At 35.0% G+C, this 18,377-nt stretch overlaps 1 protein-coding gene across 1 annotated transcript in view; it reads right to left on the bottom strand.

Annotated features, from left to right (window-relative positions):
• Positions 1–18,377, bottom strand: part of CNGB3 (cyclic nucleotide gated channel subunit beta 3) — a 68,855-nt gene that overhangs the window by 11,659 nt on the left and 38,819 nt on the right. Inside the window, exons 8-14 of the mRNA XM_074898764.1 lie at positions 16,984–17,070; positions 15,625–15,689; positions 11,657–11,779; positions 4,176–4,317; positions 2,079–2,238; positions 1,596–1,693; positions 482–565 (exon numbers count right to left, since the gene is read on the bottom strand). Coding sequence (XP_074754865.1) covers positions 482–565; positions 1,596–1,693; positions 2,079–2,238; positions 4,176–4,317; positions 11,657–11,779; positions 15,625–15,689; positions 16,984–17,070 — 759 coding nt within the window. The remainder of the gene's footprint in view (positions 1–481; positions 566–1,595; positions 1,694–2,078; positions 2,239–4,175; positions 4,318–11,656; positions 11,780–15,624; positions 15,690–16,983; positions 17,071–18,377) is intronic.

The following is an 18,377-nucleotide window of genomic DNA, read 5'->3' as shown; positions in this document are numbered from 1 at the left end:
CAGGAGATGGCTCAGGGCTGCGAGTGAAGGTAGAGCAAGATCAAATCCTGCTGTAAGGAGCAGTATGGAATGCAGTGTATTTTCTACATTCTTGGGTAATTCCACTTAAGAGTTTCTGAGTACACAAATGAAGCACATACAAAGCATCAGAGATTGAGATCTGTAGTCTAGGTTTGTATGTATAGATGTATAAAAAAAATAATCTCTGTATCATTAGATAAGCCATATTTACATTAAATACTTTCCCATGTTACTATAATTTTATGTTTGATGATGTTAAGTAATAAAATCCATATTGTCTTGTTCCAGGTTGAAATTTGAGAGCACATTTGTTATTATTACACAGATTACCATAATTACTTTTATGGTATTTAATTCACACAGGATTAACTTTATTTAAAGGACACTGTTGACCGATATCTGAACTCTTTTTCTAAAATACATACTATAATTATTATTTGAAAGAGACAACAATGCTCACCTTTTTGCAAACAAAGTCACCAGGTAAATATACAATGGATTTCAGCCTTAACAGCATGTCATATATCATCTGGGTATCACACCCCTGTTAAAATAATTAGAATGGTTTTCTCTATTAATTCAGTAGCACAAGTGACTATTAGTGCTTACACTGGGCAGCAAAACTCAACAGTACATGAATGATCTAGGGTTTCGTAAGTGGAATGGAAACTCAAAACATTGAATCAGCTTTTAGAGAAGAGAAAAGATTGTAATTTTAAATACTTATAGAATGCTCTTTGGCTTGAAAATCTCTTCTACAAAGTAAAATTCTGTACATCAGAAATGCTATGGAAGCTCAGGTAGTGCTATGTTCAGAGCTTTATGGTCTTTTATGTGAATATTTTTTACTTATCCAGGGAAAAAAGCCCAGATCGTGTCAAATGTTGTTATGAATGTACGAATTCCACATCTTCAGCAAATGTGGCAGAAACTGTGCAAGCTATGTAACGTTTATGAAGAGATATGTAATTTCTTGCAATTACCCTAACAAACAAATTAGTGTTAAGGTTACTGTATTTCAACATTGTTTCTAAAAATGCAGTGTCTCTTCATTTTGGTGTCAGAAATCCAGTCTTAAGTACTACATTTAAATTGTATCTATGGAAAGCTATCATGATAATAAAGAGAAGGCTACTTTGCACAAAAGTTACTAAAAAGTAGCATTCACTACATCAAAGTTATGTTGCCAGAAGACATAGCATATGTGATCTCTCAGGCAGACTTAGGCAATATACAGCAAGGTGGGCTGTATTAAAAATTACGTTCCACATCTGATTCTTGAGATTAGTTATACTCTGAAATCACTTACAATCTGACCATGACATCAGCTTTAGTATGCTGATATAACAGGACTATGTCTTAATCTCATTTGGTTTTTTTATATATACTTTGACACAAAAAATTCAAAGCCAGGCACTTGGCTTTGTCCTGACATGTCTCCATTAGCAGATTTCTTTGAGCTATTTTGCCTTGCATATTAACAAACAGATTCTTAAGTGTTGCAAGATGCACAAAACAAGGTTTCTGTTTCAAGAATGGCACACATTTCTGCATTCTCCTGCAAAACTACTTGCTTTGAATAGGTCAACTTTATTGACAATGGCAAAGTTCACATCAATTGCAATGGCTAATTGCATTTTTGTTGGCATCTGCTCCAGTAATTCTGATTCGTCTGTAAAAGAAAAAAAGAAAATCAAACTCTATTAGTTAGAAAATATAAAACATGAAAGAATGTCTATAAAAATGGACACTTACAGAAAAATACATAACTTAATGGAGCTATTCTAGCATTTATGAGTTCAAATGAGAAAACTGCTAACATGCTTTTACTAAGATATTGTCTTTTAAGTTACATATCTTGTCTGAAGTTATAGCTACAATACTGTATAAATAATAGAATCTGTGAAGTAGTAAGCGTCATATTGCTTTGGAGTTTCTTCTTTTCTAAAGTACATTGAATGCAATTCAGAAAAGAAATGTGAATTTCACCCTATATGTGTATCTGTACAACCACTCTCACTTGGAGCTGCTACATAACTGGAACTGGAAAGCCTTACCCAGCATTCCCTGAGAGTCCCATGTGTATTCATACCACGTTCGAACACGATTTTGGACCACTTTTGGAATAGAGTAAGTGTTCATATAGGAGACAGTGTTGTCCATAGAGGAACGGTAATAGTTCTGTCCTGCTGTTGCTGCTCCAATAACATCTCTCATCTGCAAACATCAGTTGTTGTTACTACACATTTCAGTAAAAATAGTCTTGATTTGAATATCTTGTCAACAACATATAAAAAGAATAAAACACTTTTTTGCAAAATCACTGATTAATTATGCATTCATTTGCATGTTTTGAATAGGTGCTTCATCTGTTTTTTCAGGAGTAGTACAGGTTTAATCTAATTGTGTTGGAAAGTGTATATGATTTTAAAGGGATCATTTGTGGATTTTTATTCTTCTGTTTCATATTTTTACGCATGGATGAAAAATATAGATAATGCTTTACTTAAAATTCCATAATAAAACTACTTTGCATTTGGTGTGCAATATGTCAGAATTAAAGCAAACTGGGCTAAATTTCTCTAATAGCATCCACGGGCGCCACTAGAATTAAGATCCTACCACTATTTAAATAGTTAAGAGAATCTAGATCATGCTCTAAAAACGCCCTTTGAGCTGAAAGGTGACCTTGAAGTTTTTACTGCAGAAATATCATTTAACACTCCAACACAAATGTAATTTAGTTTTTAGAAAGTGGATGAGTTAATGTTCGTAGGTATTCCTTCTTCAGAAGCCTAACTATATAGTCAAGTTTTTAGTAGAATGGTTTCATATTGCAGTGCCCAAGGATTCATGTGCTGGTGGGCTGAATTCTCCTGTTTATTATAGAGAGGTAATTGATTGCTGTAGGAATAACAATTTTTAGGCAAGTGTGCTAAATCAGGAATAACTCAGTAGTTTTAAGAGCTCTTTATAAATAGGAATTATAACAAACTGCTGTGAAGTTGTCTGTGTGTTAAAATTTAAGGTTTGAGTGTACAAGTGACTCTACTGGTTACAAAAACTAATCTGCAGAATCTGCGTGGTACTGTCATTGACAGTTACATCAATTTAGGAAAAAATCATAATTTTGCAAACTCTGAAGTTTAATGCAATATACTTGAAATCAATAGCTCTCTAGAAGAAATATTTTATATTAGCTACTTGTTTTATTTTTGGTAATTCTTGTTTGTGGATGAATTTTAAATCCTATAGGCAGTAGTCTGTTTCATGATGGTTGTCTCTTCTTGTACTTCTAAACAGCAAGAGACATTTGCAATTTTAAACTGTTTTGTTGAACTTTTTGAATCCTGTATTCAAAATAAAAATTAAATTTCACTTTTCATCTTTATTTTTTCATAATAATTCTTCCAATAGCAGACATGTACAAATCAAAAAGTCGGGAATGATTTCTACAGAAATCCAATAAGACACAGTATTATATATGAACCATGGCATTTGTTTTTCTGTAGGCAAGGTACTTTAAAACCTAGGGATCTAAAGCCCAAGTTTAATAGTTACAAGCCAGAATCATTTCAGTGTTATTCATTTGCAAAGTGATTTGATTTGCTGTGCTATGGGCTTTTTTTTTTTTTTTTCCTCCTGTCAGATGAGAGTGAAGACATATAGAAAATAATTAATTTTCAGGTTAACAAATGTGTTGTGATTTATAGAAAAAAGCAGAATTCCTGACAAAAATGGAATTTCCATTAACAGCATTCTATTGGCAGTAGTACCGTGACTTATTAAATAATTTGTACATATTAATATTATATCTACAATTATAATTTTTATATCAGACTTAACAACATAGTGTGAATGTTAAGGAACTGTCTCATTGGCTGTGAGAAAGAAAAAAGGAATTATTCATAGTTTGAAGAATCATCCATGTCCTGCAGAGTCTTGGCTTTCTATCACCTTGTGTGCAAAAGGGCTACAAAACTGGGAACTGATTAAAAACATGTATTTGTCAGAAGAGTAAGTAAAGATGACAGTTAAATAGAGGGACATTCAGATGGAAGCTAAGCTTTTTCTCAGAACTAAACTCCATTAAATTTAATATATAATCATTACAGTGATTTGAACATATGTAGTTATTGATTTTTTTGATGTACCTGACCAATTAAGCTGGAGAAGACAAAGACACCCAGGAAAAAATTCAGCAGTTGAAAAACTATCTCAAACAGAGTTTGTGGTTCTGGAAGGCCACCAATTGTGATTAAAGTACGAACCGCCCAGTAGTAACACCTCAGATACCTGTGAATACAGACAGCATTTTTGTTATTGACTGTAGGCAGTAACGTGGTGGAAGTTAAGAGTATACTTACCTGAGCTGGGCCTTCCTTTGCTGCTTTTCAGTCCAAAAGATCTTCAATATTTTTTATAAAGAGTTATGATTTTACAAATGATAGAGTTATGTAAATCACATTATTCTGCATGTTCTTACTGACAGCAAAATAAGAATATATGGGAAATGCAGCGGTTGCTTACTCTTCTCCAGTAACTCTATGCAGCATTACAGAAAACTTCTGTAACAAATCGCCAAGGTGGTCATTACAGTGTTAGAATACTGTAAGTGAAGATCCCATGCTGTTACAAACAGTGTATAAGTGTTAGAGACTTCCCAGAGTTTATCTGTAGCATGCTAGATGCTCATACATCTGAAGGTCTCTTCACTGGATGACACCAGTGTGAAGCCTTATGGTGGACACAACAAATGCAGTGTTGGTCTTCTCGTGTCCATTCATATTCCTACCCCTTTAACCACATTGGTCTTCCTCCTGCTCTGCTTCTGAGCACCCTTCATTGGCTCTGCCTCCTGGGTTATGTCAAACAGAAGATACATGCTTCCACAAGCTGTGTCTTAAACCAGCTTCTCCGAACACTTGTTCAACACTGAAAGGCTGACCCCTCCACTAACTTCTCCTGGTGGCTGGCCTCCACTACTGTTTTTGTCACCTTAACAAATACTTTCTTGCCTTCTTCACTACTTTCCCTCATGCATGGGAAGAGCTTTCCGCCAATGACTACCTTGTCATAAAACCACCTTGTTAATGCCCTTCAAGACATTTCTCAGAAATTCTTTTGATCTAGAAACCAAATATAGCAGTGAGCAATGGTCAGTCACTAAGACTCTGCTTCAACGTATGGCTTACGTTGATGCCTTCACAGTATCTGTCAGCTGTCTGTCACTTCTCATATCTGAAGTGTGAGATTTTTGGATAAACATTTTTTGCTCTGTTTGTACAGCCCTCTTTGTACTGCTTTGTGCACGACAGAGCCTGTTGCATTCAAGCAGTGTATTTCTATTGTATGATAACAGAAATTTATGAAAACAACAAAGGACCTGGAGAGAACTAATTTTTTGATTATTAATTTGTCAGGATAGTCATACTCTTTTTAAAAAAATACAAATATATCTTTAAATAAATAAATAAATAAATAAATATATATATATAAAGTGCTTTTGCATCTCTTAGATTCTTTTTTAAATTTCATTCAAGAACATAGCATCGCTAGCAGTAGTGCAACATGCCCCATACTGTGCAGCGGGGATTAATTAGTTCAAATAATTGTCATGAATATGCTATAATTTCCTGCTTTTCTGAGCTAACAAGTAATTGGTTTAGGAATATCTTTTAAAGCCTCATATTAATTGGAATTTGACTTTCTAAATCTCTGTACAATCATACTTCAGCTTCACTAATGATTAGGAGTTGAAGTTCATTTTCCTTAAATGTACAATGAGATTTTCTACTATTTTTTCTATGCCTATTACAGAATCATAGAATCATCTAGGTTGGAAAAGACCTTGAAGATCATCCAGTCCAACCATTAACCTAACACTGACAGTTCCCAACTACACCAGATCCCTCAGCGCTATGTTGACCCGACTCTTAAACACCTCCAGGGATGGGGACTCCACCACCTCCCCGGGCAGCCCATTCCAATGCCTGACAACCCGTTCTGTAAAGAAATGCTTCCTGATATCCAGTCTAAACCTTCCCTGGTGCAACTTGAGGCCATAATATTGCTTCTGAAGCAATGCATATTCCTTCTATTTGTTGAATTTTATTGAGTTTGAAATAATAATAATAAAAAAATCCCAAACACAGAAAAAACACTTTTGGAGATGTTTGTTTTGAAATAGTCTTTCATGCACCTTCTCATGGTTACCCTGAATCTGAGGCCCTCTGACCTGCTTGCAGACTTCAGATGTATGTTTTAATTCGGTGGCCTTCACTTTTAAATTCCTTTCTTACTAACATATGAACTCCAATCCTATTAATAAATGTTCTGTGTAACAATACAACTGGAGAGTCCGTTCTGTGCAAATATGAGAAAAACAAACTCAATAGCCACAAATTCCAATGAGGAGTTTTATTTAAATCACTCAAAAGTGTTTCCAAGTCTTTCACCTTAAATGCCAGGCTTTACCAAACACTTCCTTTTCATTACAAAGTCACTTTTTTCTTGGTTGTAGATTAATGAAATGCAGTTACAATGATGACTTTTACCATAGTTTTCTAGTTTTAGATTTCAACAGCCAGAACTGTATGTTTTCATTCTGAGTCCTTAAATCAAAAAATTCATTGCATATCTGCCATCATATAATCTTTCCTTGTTAGGGGTGCAAAATTATGGCACTATAATATTTTCACTTGTGTTAAAAAAAAATAAATCAGCACCTATGCTTGTTTCCAGCAAAATATGCATAAGTGGCAGCTTTCTTTTAGACTTCTGTAGCATGAATAAATAATAAGAAAAAACCTCAGATCTGTTTTGAAAGAATTGCAGATTTCAGCATAAAATGATGTCTTTAGCTTGTCTGAGGGAATTATCATATAAAGCATATTAATATCATATTCATTTGCCATAAGTGAGCTGTAGTGCTTGAAACATGTATAATTTGTTAATATAAAAGTAAAGAAATTAACATTACTTCTGTGCTAGTGACTACAAGAAACAAAATAATTAACCAACTCCCTCACACCCAATGGCCTTGGATGCTAAAATTGTGAAGTCCACCATGATGGACAATATAATCTTCATTTTGGAAATGTCTACAAAGAATTAAAGCAGCTCCTCAAAGGAATTTAGGGGTCACATTTTTCTTTGCAGTGTTGTATATCCAATATGTGAGATTTTTTTTTTTTCAGATTGGCCCACCCCTTTCTGAAGATGTAGTTAATACAGTGTATGCGTCTATAATTTTACTTCAAAAGAAACTTTCTACTGACAAAGTCACAGGGTATTCACTATCTCTTAGGCACCGGTTTTATATTTTCTCCATTTATGCATTTTATTGTTTTTATTTTAATGAAATGAAAATGAAATGAAAGTTAAACAGTTGAAATATAAAGCAGCTTTGCTTTTTTTTTTTTTTTTTTTTTTTTTTTCCCTAAGAAGGAGAGAAATGAGATTGTAAATTTTGTTTAAGGAAAGCCAGAAAAAACAGACTCCTATTTCAACAGTATTAGCAGCTCTACTTCCTATAGTTAGTGTCTGGAAACCATCACTGCTCACCATACAGCTTACTAGCCTGCTATAAAATTACTGTTGAAGCAAACAACATGAGACAAGAAAGGGATTTTCTCTCCGCACAACATAAAGAGCATGTTTATCCTTCAGGCAATCGAGCTACTAGATTTTTCCCTACAATAAGTCCAAGGTATGAAAACATTCAGAAACACTACAAATAGGATACCTTGTAATACTATGCCAATAGAAATATCTTTTTCATAAAAGTCCATTTCAGAATACACTCAACTTCTTACATGGTTTTGATTAATACAGGTAAATCAAATTTTTGTGCATGTGGCTATCAGATTTTAAGGTGGTATTCACACATACATTTCAGCCCAGGGGAGCATTATTTCAGGGCTATCACATTTGACCCTTCTCAGACTACAACCAGGTTGTGTTTAAGCAGAGTAAAGTGGCTTGTATAAACTGATACTCTAATCACCTCCTTCTTGAAACCTCTTTTTCTTGAGTGACTTATTAGTCATGTGCCTGTGGTTATGATGATCTCAGACAGAATGGTATAAAATGCAAAGCCTTTACCTAAAAAGTAAAGCCTCAAGAAGCAGGTCTGAAAGCATTAGGTCTGACATGAGCTGGGCTGTGCATTCACACATTGTCCGGAGGCACTGTACAGAAACTGCTTCTGTACAGCAAGTGTGACACTTCAGACCTATTGCAAGTGCAGTGTGTAGCTGATACCCACAAAACACCTTATAAGCTATGTCAGTCTTACAGTGTATTAGGCAATGCATATCAGAGAAGTAGAGTTGTTCTAGACATGTACAGTGACCATCTTCTGGGACTTACAGATATCTGCTAAATCTGTGCCCAGAGCAGGAAGGCAGCAAGCTACAGAGAAACATAATCAGGTTGCAAATAGATGTCTTGATTAATAAATATGCTGGAGAATTTTGCAGACTACTTGTGGGTGCCTTACAAACAGCAGAAGAAATATACCATAAGAGAAATGGAATGATTTGTTTTGCTTAAGTATAGCACTAACCTGGGAGGTTTGCATAAGAATTTCAGCTCCTTAGTTTTAGTTTCCCCGATGGACCGTGATGAAAGAGGCAGGGACTTCCATGGGACAATTCAGAACAATTACATTACATTCCTGCCTTGAATCCTTTTCTAGAGGATTTGTCCATTTTCTTGAGGAATTAGAGACCAATCTCTTACTTAGGTGGTTAAATTAGATTGTAAATAAACACATATAGTTAAAATTGTTCACTTAGCTGTAATTAAGACATCTTTTCAATATCTTGCTGCCATGGTTACATAGGCTCTACACTATGGTGTTGCAACAGGGATGCTATCCTGCATTAGGAGAGACCGAGGTATGTCTGCTCATGAGTGCAGTTTTAATGCTGGGAACATCTTTTGTGGCTAATTGGGGTGTGTTGCAGGGGGATAAAGTTGACTGCCTTTTGCACCTCAGGTCAAAGGCTTTGACTAAAGACTACCACGCAAAAGGCTTCAAGTCTTCTTGGACTGGCAAGTAACACTTTAGAGTCTGGACACGATCTGGAAAAGAATACAGCTAGCAGAAATGTGCAAACAAAGATACTCTGGTAATTTTCCTTGTGGTTTGAGTGCTGTGAACAGCTGTTAGTTAAAAATTGAAGTTCACTAGTTAGTATGCCTGCTCAGGAACCTATATATAATCAAACTGATAAGAGAAACAGTTGTCTTTATATTATTCTTAGCCTGGAAAGGAAAATAAATGATCCTAGAAGTGTTGACATTTTTAAGAACTGGTTTTGGCCAAAACTAACAAGGTTTTATGGACACAGCAGGGATTCTACATAAAACATTTATGCCACTAAATCAGTACCAGATCATTTTCTTTGGGTCAGTGTAATCTGAGATCACTAGAATTTTGATTTATTTGTCAAACTACTTACTGGTTTGGTTTTTTTTTTTTTTTTTTTTTTTTTTTTTAATTAGTGAAGAAGCTATGTTTGTCTTCTTTCTGAATGCGTTCCCATTCTATGTGAGACCAATGGCATACTTTGCTTCAATTGTTTGCAACTTTGCTGTGTGAAAGGAAATTACATCTGCACTGTTGTGCCATAATATATGCTGCAGATCTTGTCACTTTTTTCTGACAGATTTTTCCCTGATTGTTCTTAATTCCTGCTTTCCAAAAAAGTGAATATACATAGAAGTATCTTGTCTGATATGTTTAAATTCACACTGCATCTCCAATAATAACACAATGACTCTCTCTCAAAAATCCCCAAAGATTCGACAATCAGATATTATGTCATGCCTGATTCTCTAAAGCAATGACAATCCTATACAGAAGGCATTTGCTGTTAGTGGGATACTTTATGAAATGCAGCTCAACATGGGATACTCTTTGGGGTCCCAAGTACATGGGACCATATAATCCAGTATGAGTTAGATACAGGCAAAAGAATAAAAAGCCATACATTTACCAACCAATGTCAAAATGAAGTAGATTAATGGCTTAATGAAGTTTACATGGATATATTCTAATATGCATTTTTTTCAGTATCTTGGTTTAATGCAGACTTTGAATTATCAGTTTATTATTATTATTATTTATTAAAAATTCTGCCCTAAATCCCATTTGTTTTCAGTGTGATGTCATTTGATAAACATTTTTGTCTCCTCATGGAAAAGTTATCACAAAATATTAAAAAACCTGACCGTTGCCTCTAGGCACAATATCATTGTCTGTGATCAAGCTAAAAAATAATTTCTACCAATTGTTTCCCTGTGCGAAATGTAAAATATTCTTGTCCATGAAAAATAGGAAGACTTTCTTGCCTGTTCTCTAGGCTGTTCTGAAGAAGCATTAAAAACCTGAAGGCTGAGTAAGTGCTCTACTTTTAGAGTTTTCAGGTTGCTCAGTCTTAGTTACTTTATTTTTTCAATTATGGGGCAAGTATTCCCAAGAATAACATTAACAAAAATAGCTATAATGGAAATTAATTCTGCATTTTTCTTGTCAGATTTCTGGAAGCCTTGATCCTGTGAACAAATATCTGTGTATAAACTTACATAAGTGGTCCCACTGAGCTCCATGACCCTGCTTGCACATGTCTGACTGCAGTACTAAATCTGTGCATTTTAGTGGAAACTTCAGTCAATGCCATTTTTTAAACAGAAATGCCTAATTATAAAAAAATCAATGCTGCTTTACAAAAAGTGTGTTTTAATCTCAAAGGCTACTTGCTTACCCTTCAAGGCAGGGACTTCACACTAAACTCATGAAGTGACAAAATTACAAGCAACAGGATCACGTCTCCAAGAGAAATGTGAAAAGTTGTTTAAAGGGTAGTTTATAACAGCAGTAGTATAGTGTATGTGGTTTTGTAAAGAAAGTAATTAATGACAAATTGAGCTTCTGTGGCTTTAACTATATTATGGCCTTTGAAAGAAATGAATGTTCATACATCTGAACCTACTAGATATGTTTTCATATAACTATACACAAAATATATTATGACTTTGCTATTTTCTCTTAATGAATGTCCCTTACTTGGTACCCAGACTAGTACTGTCGCAAGAAGTTTGTGGAAAAGTGTGCCAATATTCAGTCTTTCCCACTGCAGACACTCTACCACGTGTTTTGTCATGACCTTCTGAAAAGATCAGAGAAAGTGAGTGGATTTTTTCAGACCAATCACCATGGCATTTAGGACTAAAATGTTACATTTTAAAGACAAAATGCTGTGTAGCAGAAAAAAAACCTGTGCCTCTGAGGCATTGTTCTGCAATCCTTCTAACAGTTCCCATGTGTGTATGTAATAGTAAATTTAATTTATGACCCTTGTTGCTTTCTAAATGTTTAATTAAGTTAGTGCTTAGCACTGACTCATAAACCTAGAAAAGCTGAAAGTGGTAAACTGATTATTCACTGCACCTGCCCACCAAATATGTTAGTAATGAAAGCTGCTAATCAGCAGTCACGGTGCTAAAAGATTGCTATCCAAGCAGTAAAGTAAGGGCATATTCTGTAATCAAAGGCACGGAAAAGGAGAGGGATTCAGGAAGGAGCAAAATCAACAAAAATCTCTTGTAAGAGAAAAGGACTTACATGTTTCCTTTGCCATTGTACACCCATCTAGTGCTGCCAAGTCCTTCATAGTCTGAAGCCCAATAATACAGGCATGCATTAATGTGCAAGATAAACAGCAAGTATCCAGTTGTTCGAATGACCCTATAAAAGTCAACAGATTCCTGTAAAACAGCTTACATTTTTCCTTCATTTTAATATGGAACCCATTGCTTTTTTTTGATCAGCAATGTTTATGTTAAGCATTCACTAAGTAGGTCCCCACCTCTATTGATTCAGTGAAAGAATAGCTGGCACTTACCTGTCTCTCATGTTTGTCCAAGGTCAAATAAATATCTTTCCTAGAATATTTGACACAGAGTAATTTTTAAATTATGGTTTCCTGTGAACTTTATAATCCTCTTCTTTAACTGGCTAAGAATATTTACAGAAATTTTAAGCTATATTAATGAGGCTAAAGGGTACAAATTAACGTGTTTGCCAAAGTGTTCAAGATAGGCTCTAAACTTGTGAACTAAAGCCAAGAAATGTCTGAGGTCAGAAATGAACTGCTTTACAAGAGCTGTGCTAGGAAGCCTGCTAAATAGTATGATTTAATGGCTATAGCAGGGGTTATATCGTTCCTAATCCCAGTTCTTATGCTTATGACCAGTTCTCTGAAGAATGCCAGTGATGAACTACTTAAGCACCAAGCAGCTTTCTGTTTAATACAATAATGATCTCATTGTATATCCTCTGTTCAGTGCATGGAGGTCAAAAGAAAAATCTGGATTTAGCTCTCCATTCAAATATTCATACAGACAAGGGATAAATAAATAGGAAGAGAACTGAGCTTTCCTAAACAGTGAGGCTGGTACATAAGGAGTTCATCTGGTACAGCTAGAATGCAATGCAGTTTGCAGTGCACAGTGACTGAATGCATGGTTTTATGAAAATTTAGTAAGATCCACTTATCCACTTTAGTTTATCCACTAAGTTGGATAAACTAAGATAAAGTAAGGTAATGGCAGATAATATCTCTGTGGTTGCTTCTGAATTATGCACTCCTTTGCTGGTTCTTCAGGTGCCATTGCATGCCCTCCTTCGCCTCTCCATGCCATTGAGCAATCTACCTACATGTACTCTTCTTCTTTAGGATGTTGGCAAATGAATGCCACTTCTATTTAAACATTGATGTGCTTCCAGGACAGTTGTTTAGGGTTGCAAGCTATTGGGAACAGATAGCTGATGTGATCTAGTAATAATGCAATATTGACCATACTGGGTCTTGTGCACAAGTCTGAATCCATGCAAGTGGACTCCTGAGGTCTGAGTAAAGGTTCTGGAAGCCTTTGCTACAATATGTATTATTATAGTTCTCTAAGCACATGTTGAATCTACCACAATGGGTAGATAAGATGTAGTAACTTTTGCTAGCTCTATTCCTACAAATTAAAACCAACGAGTTTGAGGAGAAACTCCACCCAGGCGCATACACTTTCTGTGCAGAAGTGTAGTTTGACATTATACAGTTAACTGGTGCCTTATCACTCAAATGGTGACCATACCAAGATCTCAGATCAAAACAACATTGCTACATTCAAATAAAATGCAGTAGTATGCATAAATAACCATATACATATATATATATATATATATATTAGCTCCCATTTGTACTTTTCCTCTGTATAACTACCTCTCTTTATTTGCCCTTTTCTTTCCTTAACCTTATGCCTTCTAGTAAGCCAGTTAAAAGATCTTTGCCATATAAATGTTTTTATCAATGAGCACCTCAAAAACTGAGAGTCAGTGTCTTCTGAAGTATGTTTTAAAGCATTGTATCAGGTCATGGCATGATGTATTTAATAGGTGTTTTTAACACAGTATGCAGATACTTGTTTTCTACCACAAACCTTAGCAACGCACTGATGGGAAAGTCTATAGATAATAAAACATCAATACTGTTAACCCTATATATGCTGAGAAATACATGTGTTTTACCATTACTTTTCTGCACATCTTCAGTGGAATTTAAAATTACATTTTAGTTACAAAGAGTGCTCTATTTTATACATTTCAAGTTCCTGACCTCTTAACAGTATGAAGGAGAAAATTATTTCACTTGGTGATAATTACATTCTGTAATTTATATTCTGCAACTGATTTAATATTAGAAAATATAAGTGGGCCTGTCACCAGGAAGCAAAGACACAAGCGGCAACCATACAGTTGTGGCACTCAACCAATATCATGTTACAAAACTCTAAAAAAGGCAGAACAGCTTTGTAGAGTAGCTGGCTCTGTCTTTCCAGCTATTTTGTACATTTTACAGGACCAGGGAGGTCTTGCTGTGTGTGTCTTAGCCTTTCTAAATGAACACCTTCCTTGTTTTTTGATACACGAATCAACACCACATCCTTCAAAGTTAGACTAGTTTGAAGGTATGCACATCCCATTTCTCAACTTATACTTTAAACAACCATTTCCCATTCCATAATTTTTTATACTGTGTATATCTGTCCCTTGTAAAACTACTTATTTGGGTAAAAATGGGTTTGTTAATTTGTTCCCATTTCCTTTAAATCCATATACACACAACGTTATTGTTACACGTGAACTAATTACTTAATTCAAAACCATCTATATTAAAAATATATATCTCCCAGTACTAATGTAAATATTATAGGAGATACAAAAAAGTCACTGAATTATGACTCCAATGCAAAGAATGTAATATGGAAACCAATAAATTAATTTTAAAAGTCCTCAACATTAGAAAAAGTTAAAAAGTATAAACAAGACAGATGAAAACCCATTCTTTTTGATGAGATTGGAGAAGATAAGAGAGATGATAATTTAGAAACTGACAAGGAATGTCTTCATCTTGTGGAAATTCAGAGAAGCCTTCTCTTGTACCAACAAGAATTTTAAAAAAGAAAGGAAAAAACCCAAATAAACCACAAAAGGCTCTCCAGTAAGTGAGAGGGTAACATAATAAGCTTTCTGGAGGTCAGCATCTCAAAAATACCTTAGCAGAACTTTGAAACTTCTAAGTTTTGTTTTATTTCACAGGTACATGAAAATGTGAAAGAGAAGGAGTTTCAACGTCCTTTTCTAATTTAGTTTCTAAATCTCATAAAATATCTCAGTTGCAATGTATAAGTACCAAGTCTACCTTTTAATTACAATAATCTCTGATGTAGAATAAGATGGTAAACAAGTGCAGCAGCAGCACACAGGAAAAATAAAAGGCCCAAAACTGGGACAGAGAAAAAAAATCTGTCAGTTTAGGAACTGAACAAGATAAGCTAGGGCTGATGACATTGACGGTAGATGACAATAATGGTGACAGAGTAGATGAGTTCCTTGGGTCTTAGCAGCATCACTGACAGCTGAGGGGGCTATGAAACTTGCCATAACCATGTCTATGGACAGCTTGATTTGGATTCAAAATTCTTCCTGTCAGTGCAGAAGGTGAGAACATAGTGCAGCAGACAACAGTTATAATCACTATTTGAGATCTGTGGTGAATTGATTCTCATTCGAAGTTTAGTCAATGCAGTGGAGGATAAAGTTTCTGTATATGCCAGGTCCATGGTGAGTGCATATTTGAAGAAAAAAGTTGAAATAGGCTTAAGCTCATAACTCTTATTAAGTACAAATAAACAGCTACTGAGGATTTGGCATTGCTATTAGCAACCTAAAGAAACTGTCCTCTAGCTCTTTCACTAAAGAAACTTCTTTCTGATACTCTGGTCCATTACATTTTGGCAGAAGCCTCAGTTCAGTGAACATTTTGCCTGAATGGGGCCAGCTGAACTGAGCTAGACTTCATACATGAGCCGTTTACATTTATTATTTTAATGATTACAATAAAGGCAGCTGTTTTAAAAAATCTTAAATTGAACAGTTAAAGATGTATCGTATTCCACCCAGTGCCTCACATGAAATCGAATGAAATGCCTTCTGTGCCAAGCTTGGCATGCTACAAGAGTTTAATAAACACATACCTGTAGATGTATGCTTTGTCCAGAATAGCTTCCAAACGATCATTAAACTCAAAGAATGTGTTATGCTGAATGGAAAAGAAATGAAAGTAATCCAATAACTATTCTTCACCACATGTCTTTTCATAATAGTACTGACATTAGTTTGCACACACATTTTGAAAATAATGGATTTTTTTGGTAGTCTGACTTTCTTTAAACATTTCAGTAAAAGGTGAAATGAAAAACAAAAATGAAAACTGAGTTAAACATTGTTTTGGGTGTTGAGTGTCCCATTAATCTGATTATAGAAATAGCCTTGCTGTTTGGGTCAGACTGCTGCAGATGAATGATTTCTCTTCCTCAAACATATATAATTGCTTGGGTAAATTTATCAGAGTGAATTACATGTATAAAAATCCCTTCTTTCTCTTCCTGAAGTTCCAATACTTCTTCAGTAAGTGATCATACGTATCAACCGCCATATGCTAGACAATATACCATTTAGTATCAATTGCTGCTGTACCAAATTCTTCCTGTTAATTATCTGTAGTTTACCCTTAGTGATAGCCCTTTGTATTCACATGTAGCTTTTTACTTTGTTTTTGTTCAGTACACATCTGTTTGCCTAATATGAGGTACTCTTTAACTTTTCATTCTTTCATATTTTTTCATTTCTGATTTATGGAATTTTGAAGTTTTGTTGAAAACTGAATTGAAGAACACCCTTATTTTATTCTCAGAGTTCTTTTCTATCCCCCCAGCTTTAAATGAAAGCCAATTCTTTGTCAGTATATTGACTGTGTGAATGGGAATATATTTAGCAGCAGAGTGGCCTGCTAGGTACCATGAAATGCAGGGAGAGTGCTGTTGTCTAATCTCCTCTCAGCCCCTTCATTGCACAACTCCAGATGTCTTTGGACTCAATAGTAAAAGTAGATTTATGCTTTCTAAATATGCTGTGTATAGTTTATATTATCCTTAAAATTCCCTCCTTTGCTTTTAAACACCTGACATTACTAACAGAAGGGGAAAAGACACTGGCATTAATTAATGATCTTAATTTTTTTTTTTAATCTTTGAAAACTAAACATGTAATTTAAGATTAATCTAATTTAAATAATGGAAACAAACCAGCCTTAATCACAAACCACCTTTTGAAAGCAGGAAATAATAAAATCGAAGAAAAATAAGAGAATAATGGCTTCATTTGGACAGACTACATCTTGTATTTTTTTTGGCTTTTTTACTTATGTTGTATCTTATTCTGAAGATATTTTCCAATTTCTAAATTTCATACTCCTAAATATTATAAACACATTCCCATTGAGTTGTAAAAACATATATGTGTGGTTAGTCATCCATCAGTAACATAGATCTTACCTTTAGCATCCTATTTGCTCTAAATGCTGGGTTAAATCCAAAGAAGAAGGATAAAACTTCAAATGGTAATACTGATATCACATCGAGCTGTTGAAGAGCAGAGGTCAATTTAAATGTCGCAACAATCATAATGTACTTCCTTGCTGTCATAAACTTACTTAGATTGAATCATGATTGAGTATATTTGTGAACAGTCAGCATGCTAAGCTTGTAATTTCCCAAGTACTGGCAGGCAAGATTATCTCTTTGAAAACACCATCTTTGCTCCTCTGCCCTGTTTTTAAGTACGCCATGCCTGAGATTTTAATCTGTTTCACGGGGATTATTAACAGTATCTCAGATAGTTGATTACTAATACATTATGTTATTCGAATTATAGTTCTGACAAGACTAAAATGGTAGGCATGTGGCTGGTGAATGGAGGTGGGAAGAACACTCCAGAAGCAGTTAGAAGTCCTACAGCTTTTAAAACCATCTTGTCTAAAGCAATCTGGGGGAGCACAAATTAGACTCTTTACTTGCAACCTGCAGAAACCATGTGTTCCAAACAACAGATTCATCATAGGATGATTTTTTTAAAAAAATAGATATTGTCTTTTTTTATGTTTGCGTGTTGCTTCTTCCCCTATCACTAAGATATCCAACATCTCTCTACAGTCCATCAACTGTGTGATTACTCTTCTTATCTGCTACTTTATTCTTTCCAGTAATTCTGTGGAGTCAAGGAAAGCTGTGGCAAACTTGACTTGGCCTTTTTAAAGATCCAGTGACATTTTGTGCTGATGCTGGTATCATTTGGGGACAAAAGAGGGATGTGGAACTGTAGGCTTCATCTCACTGTAATCAGAAATACCTTTGCTCTGAGAGATGCAACTCATGTCAGCAGCAACTAGCCTGCAGCACTGACCTTTTATGCCGTGCAAGTCAGATACAGTTAATACCTGAATTCTGGTGAAAAAAACAAACCAGAACAAAAAATTGATTGAGGCTAAACAGCCTTTTATGGCCTCTCTCCCTCTCTTAGACATGTGTCTAAGAGGAGGCAAAATTTATTCAGAAGTGCTTTAAATGTCAGCAACTGTTAATTAGTACTTAATCATATGACAGGTTCCCAGATTGTATCTATATCTTGCATGTCATGAGAACACTCAACTCTCATTAGTTTCTGCAGAAATCAAGAGCACTAAACATACTGCGAGTGCAAACTTAAAATAAAACCATACATATCTACTTAGTTCTCTTGCTGTAACCTTGACCCTGTCCTACTCACTTGCCTGTATAGTGTATATCCTACACTTGGATAGCTTAACTTCAAGTATATAAGGAGCATGCAGGTGCCAAAGTATTTACAGAAGAGGACGGGGCAATAACAGATTTCAGAGATCTGGGCTCTG

The sequence above is a fragment of the Athene noctua genome, chromosome 2, assembly GCF_965140245.1.
Source record: "Athene noctua chromosome 2, bAthNoc1.hap1.1, whole genome shotgun sequence".
In the NCBI taxonomy this organism is placed as follows: Eukaryota; Metazoa; Chordata; class Aves; order Strigiformes; family Strigidae; genus Athene; species Athene noctua.
The sequence above is the reverse complement of the archived record's forward strand: the minus strand, read 5'-3'. Positions and strand labels throughout refer to the sequence as shown.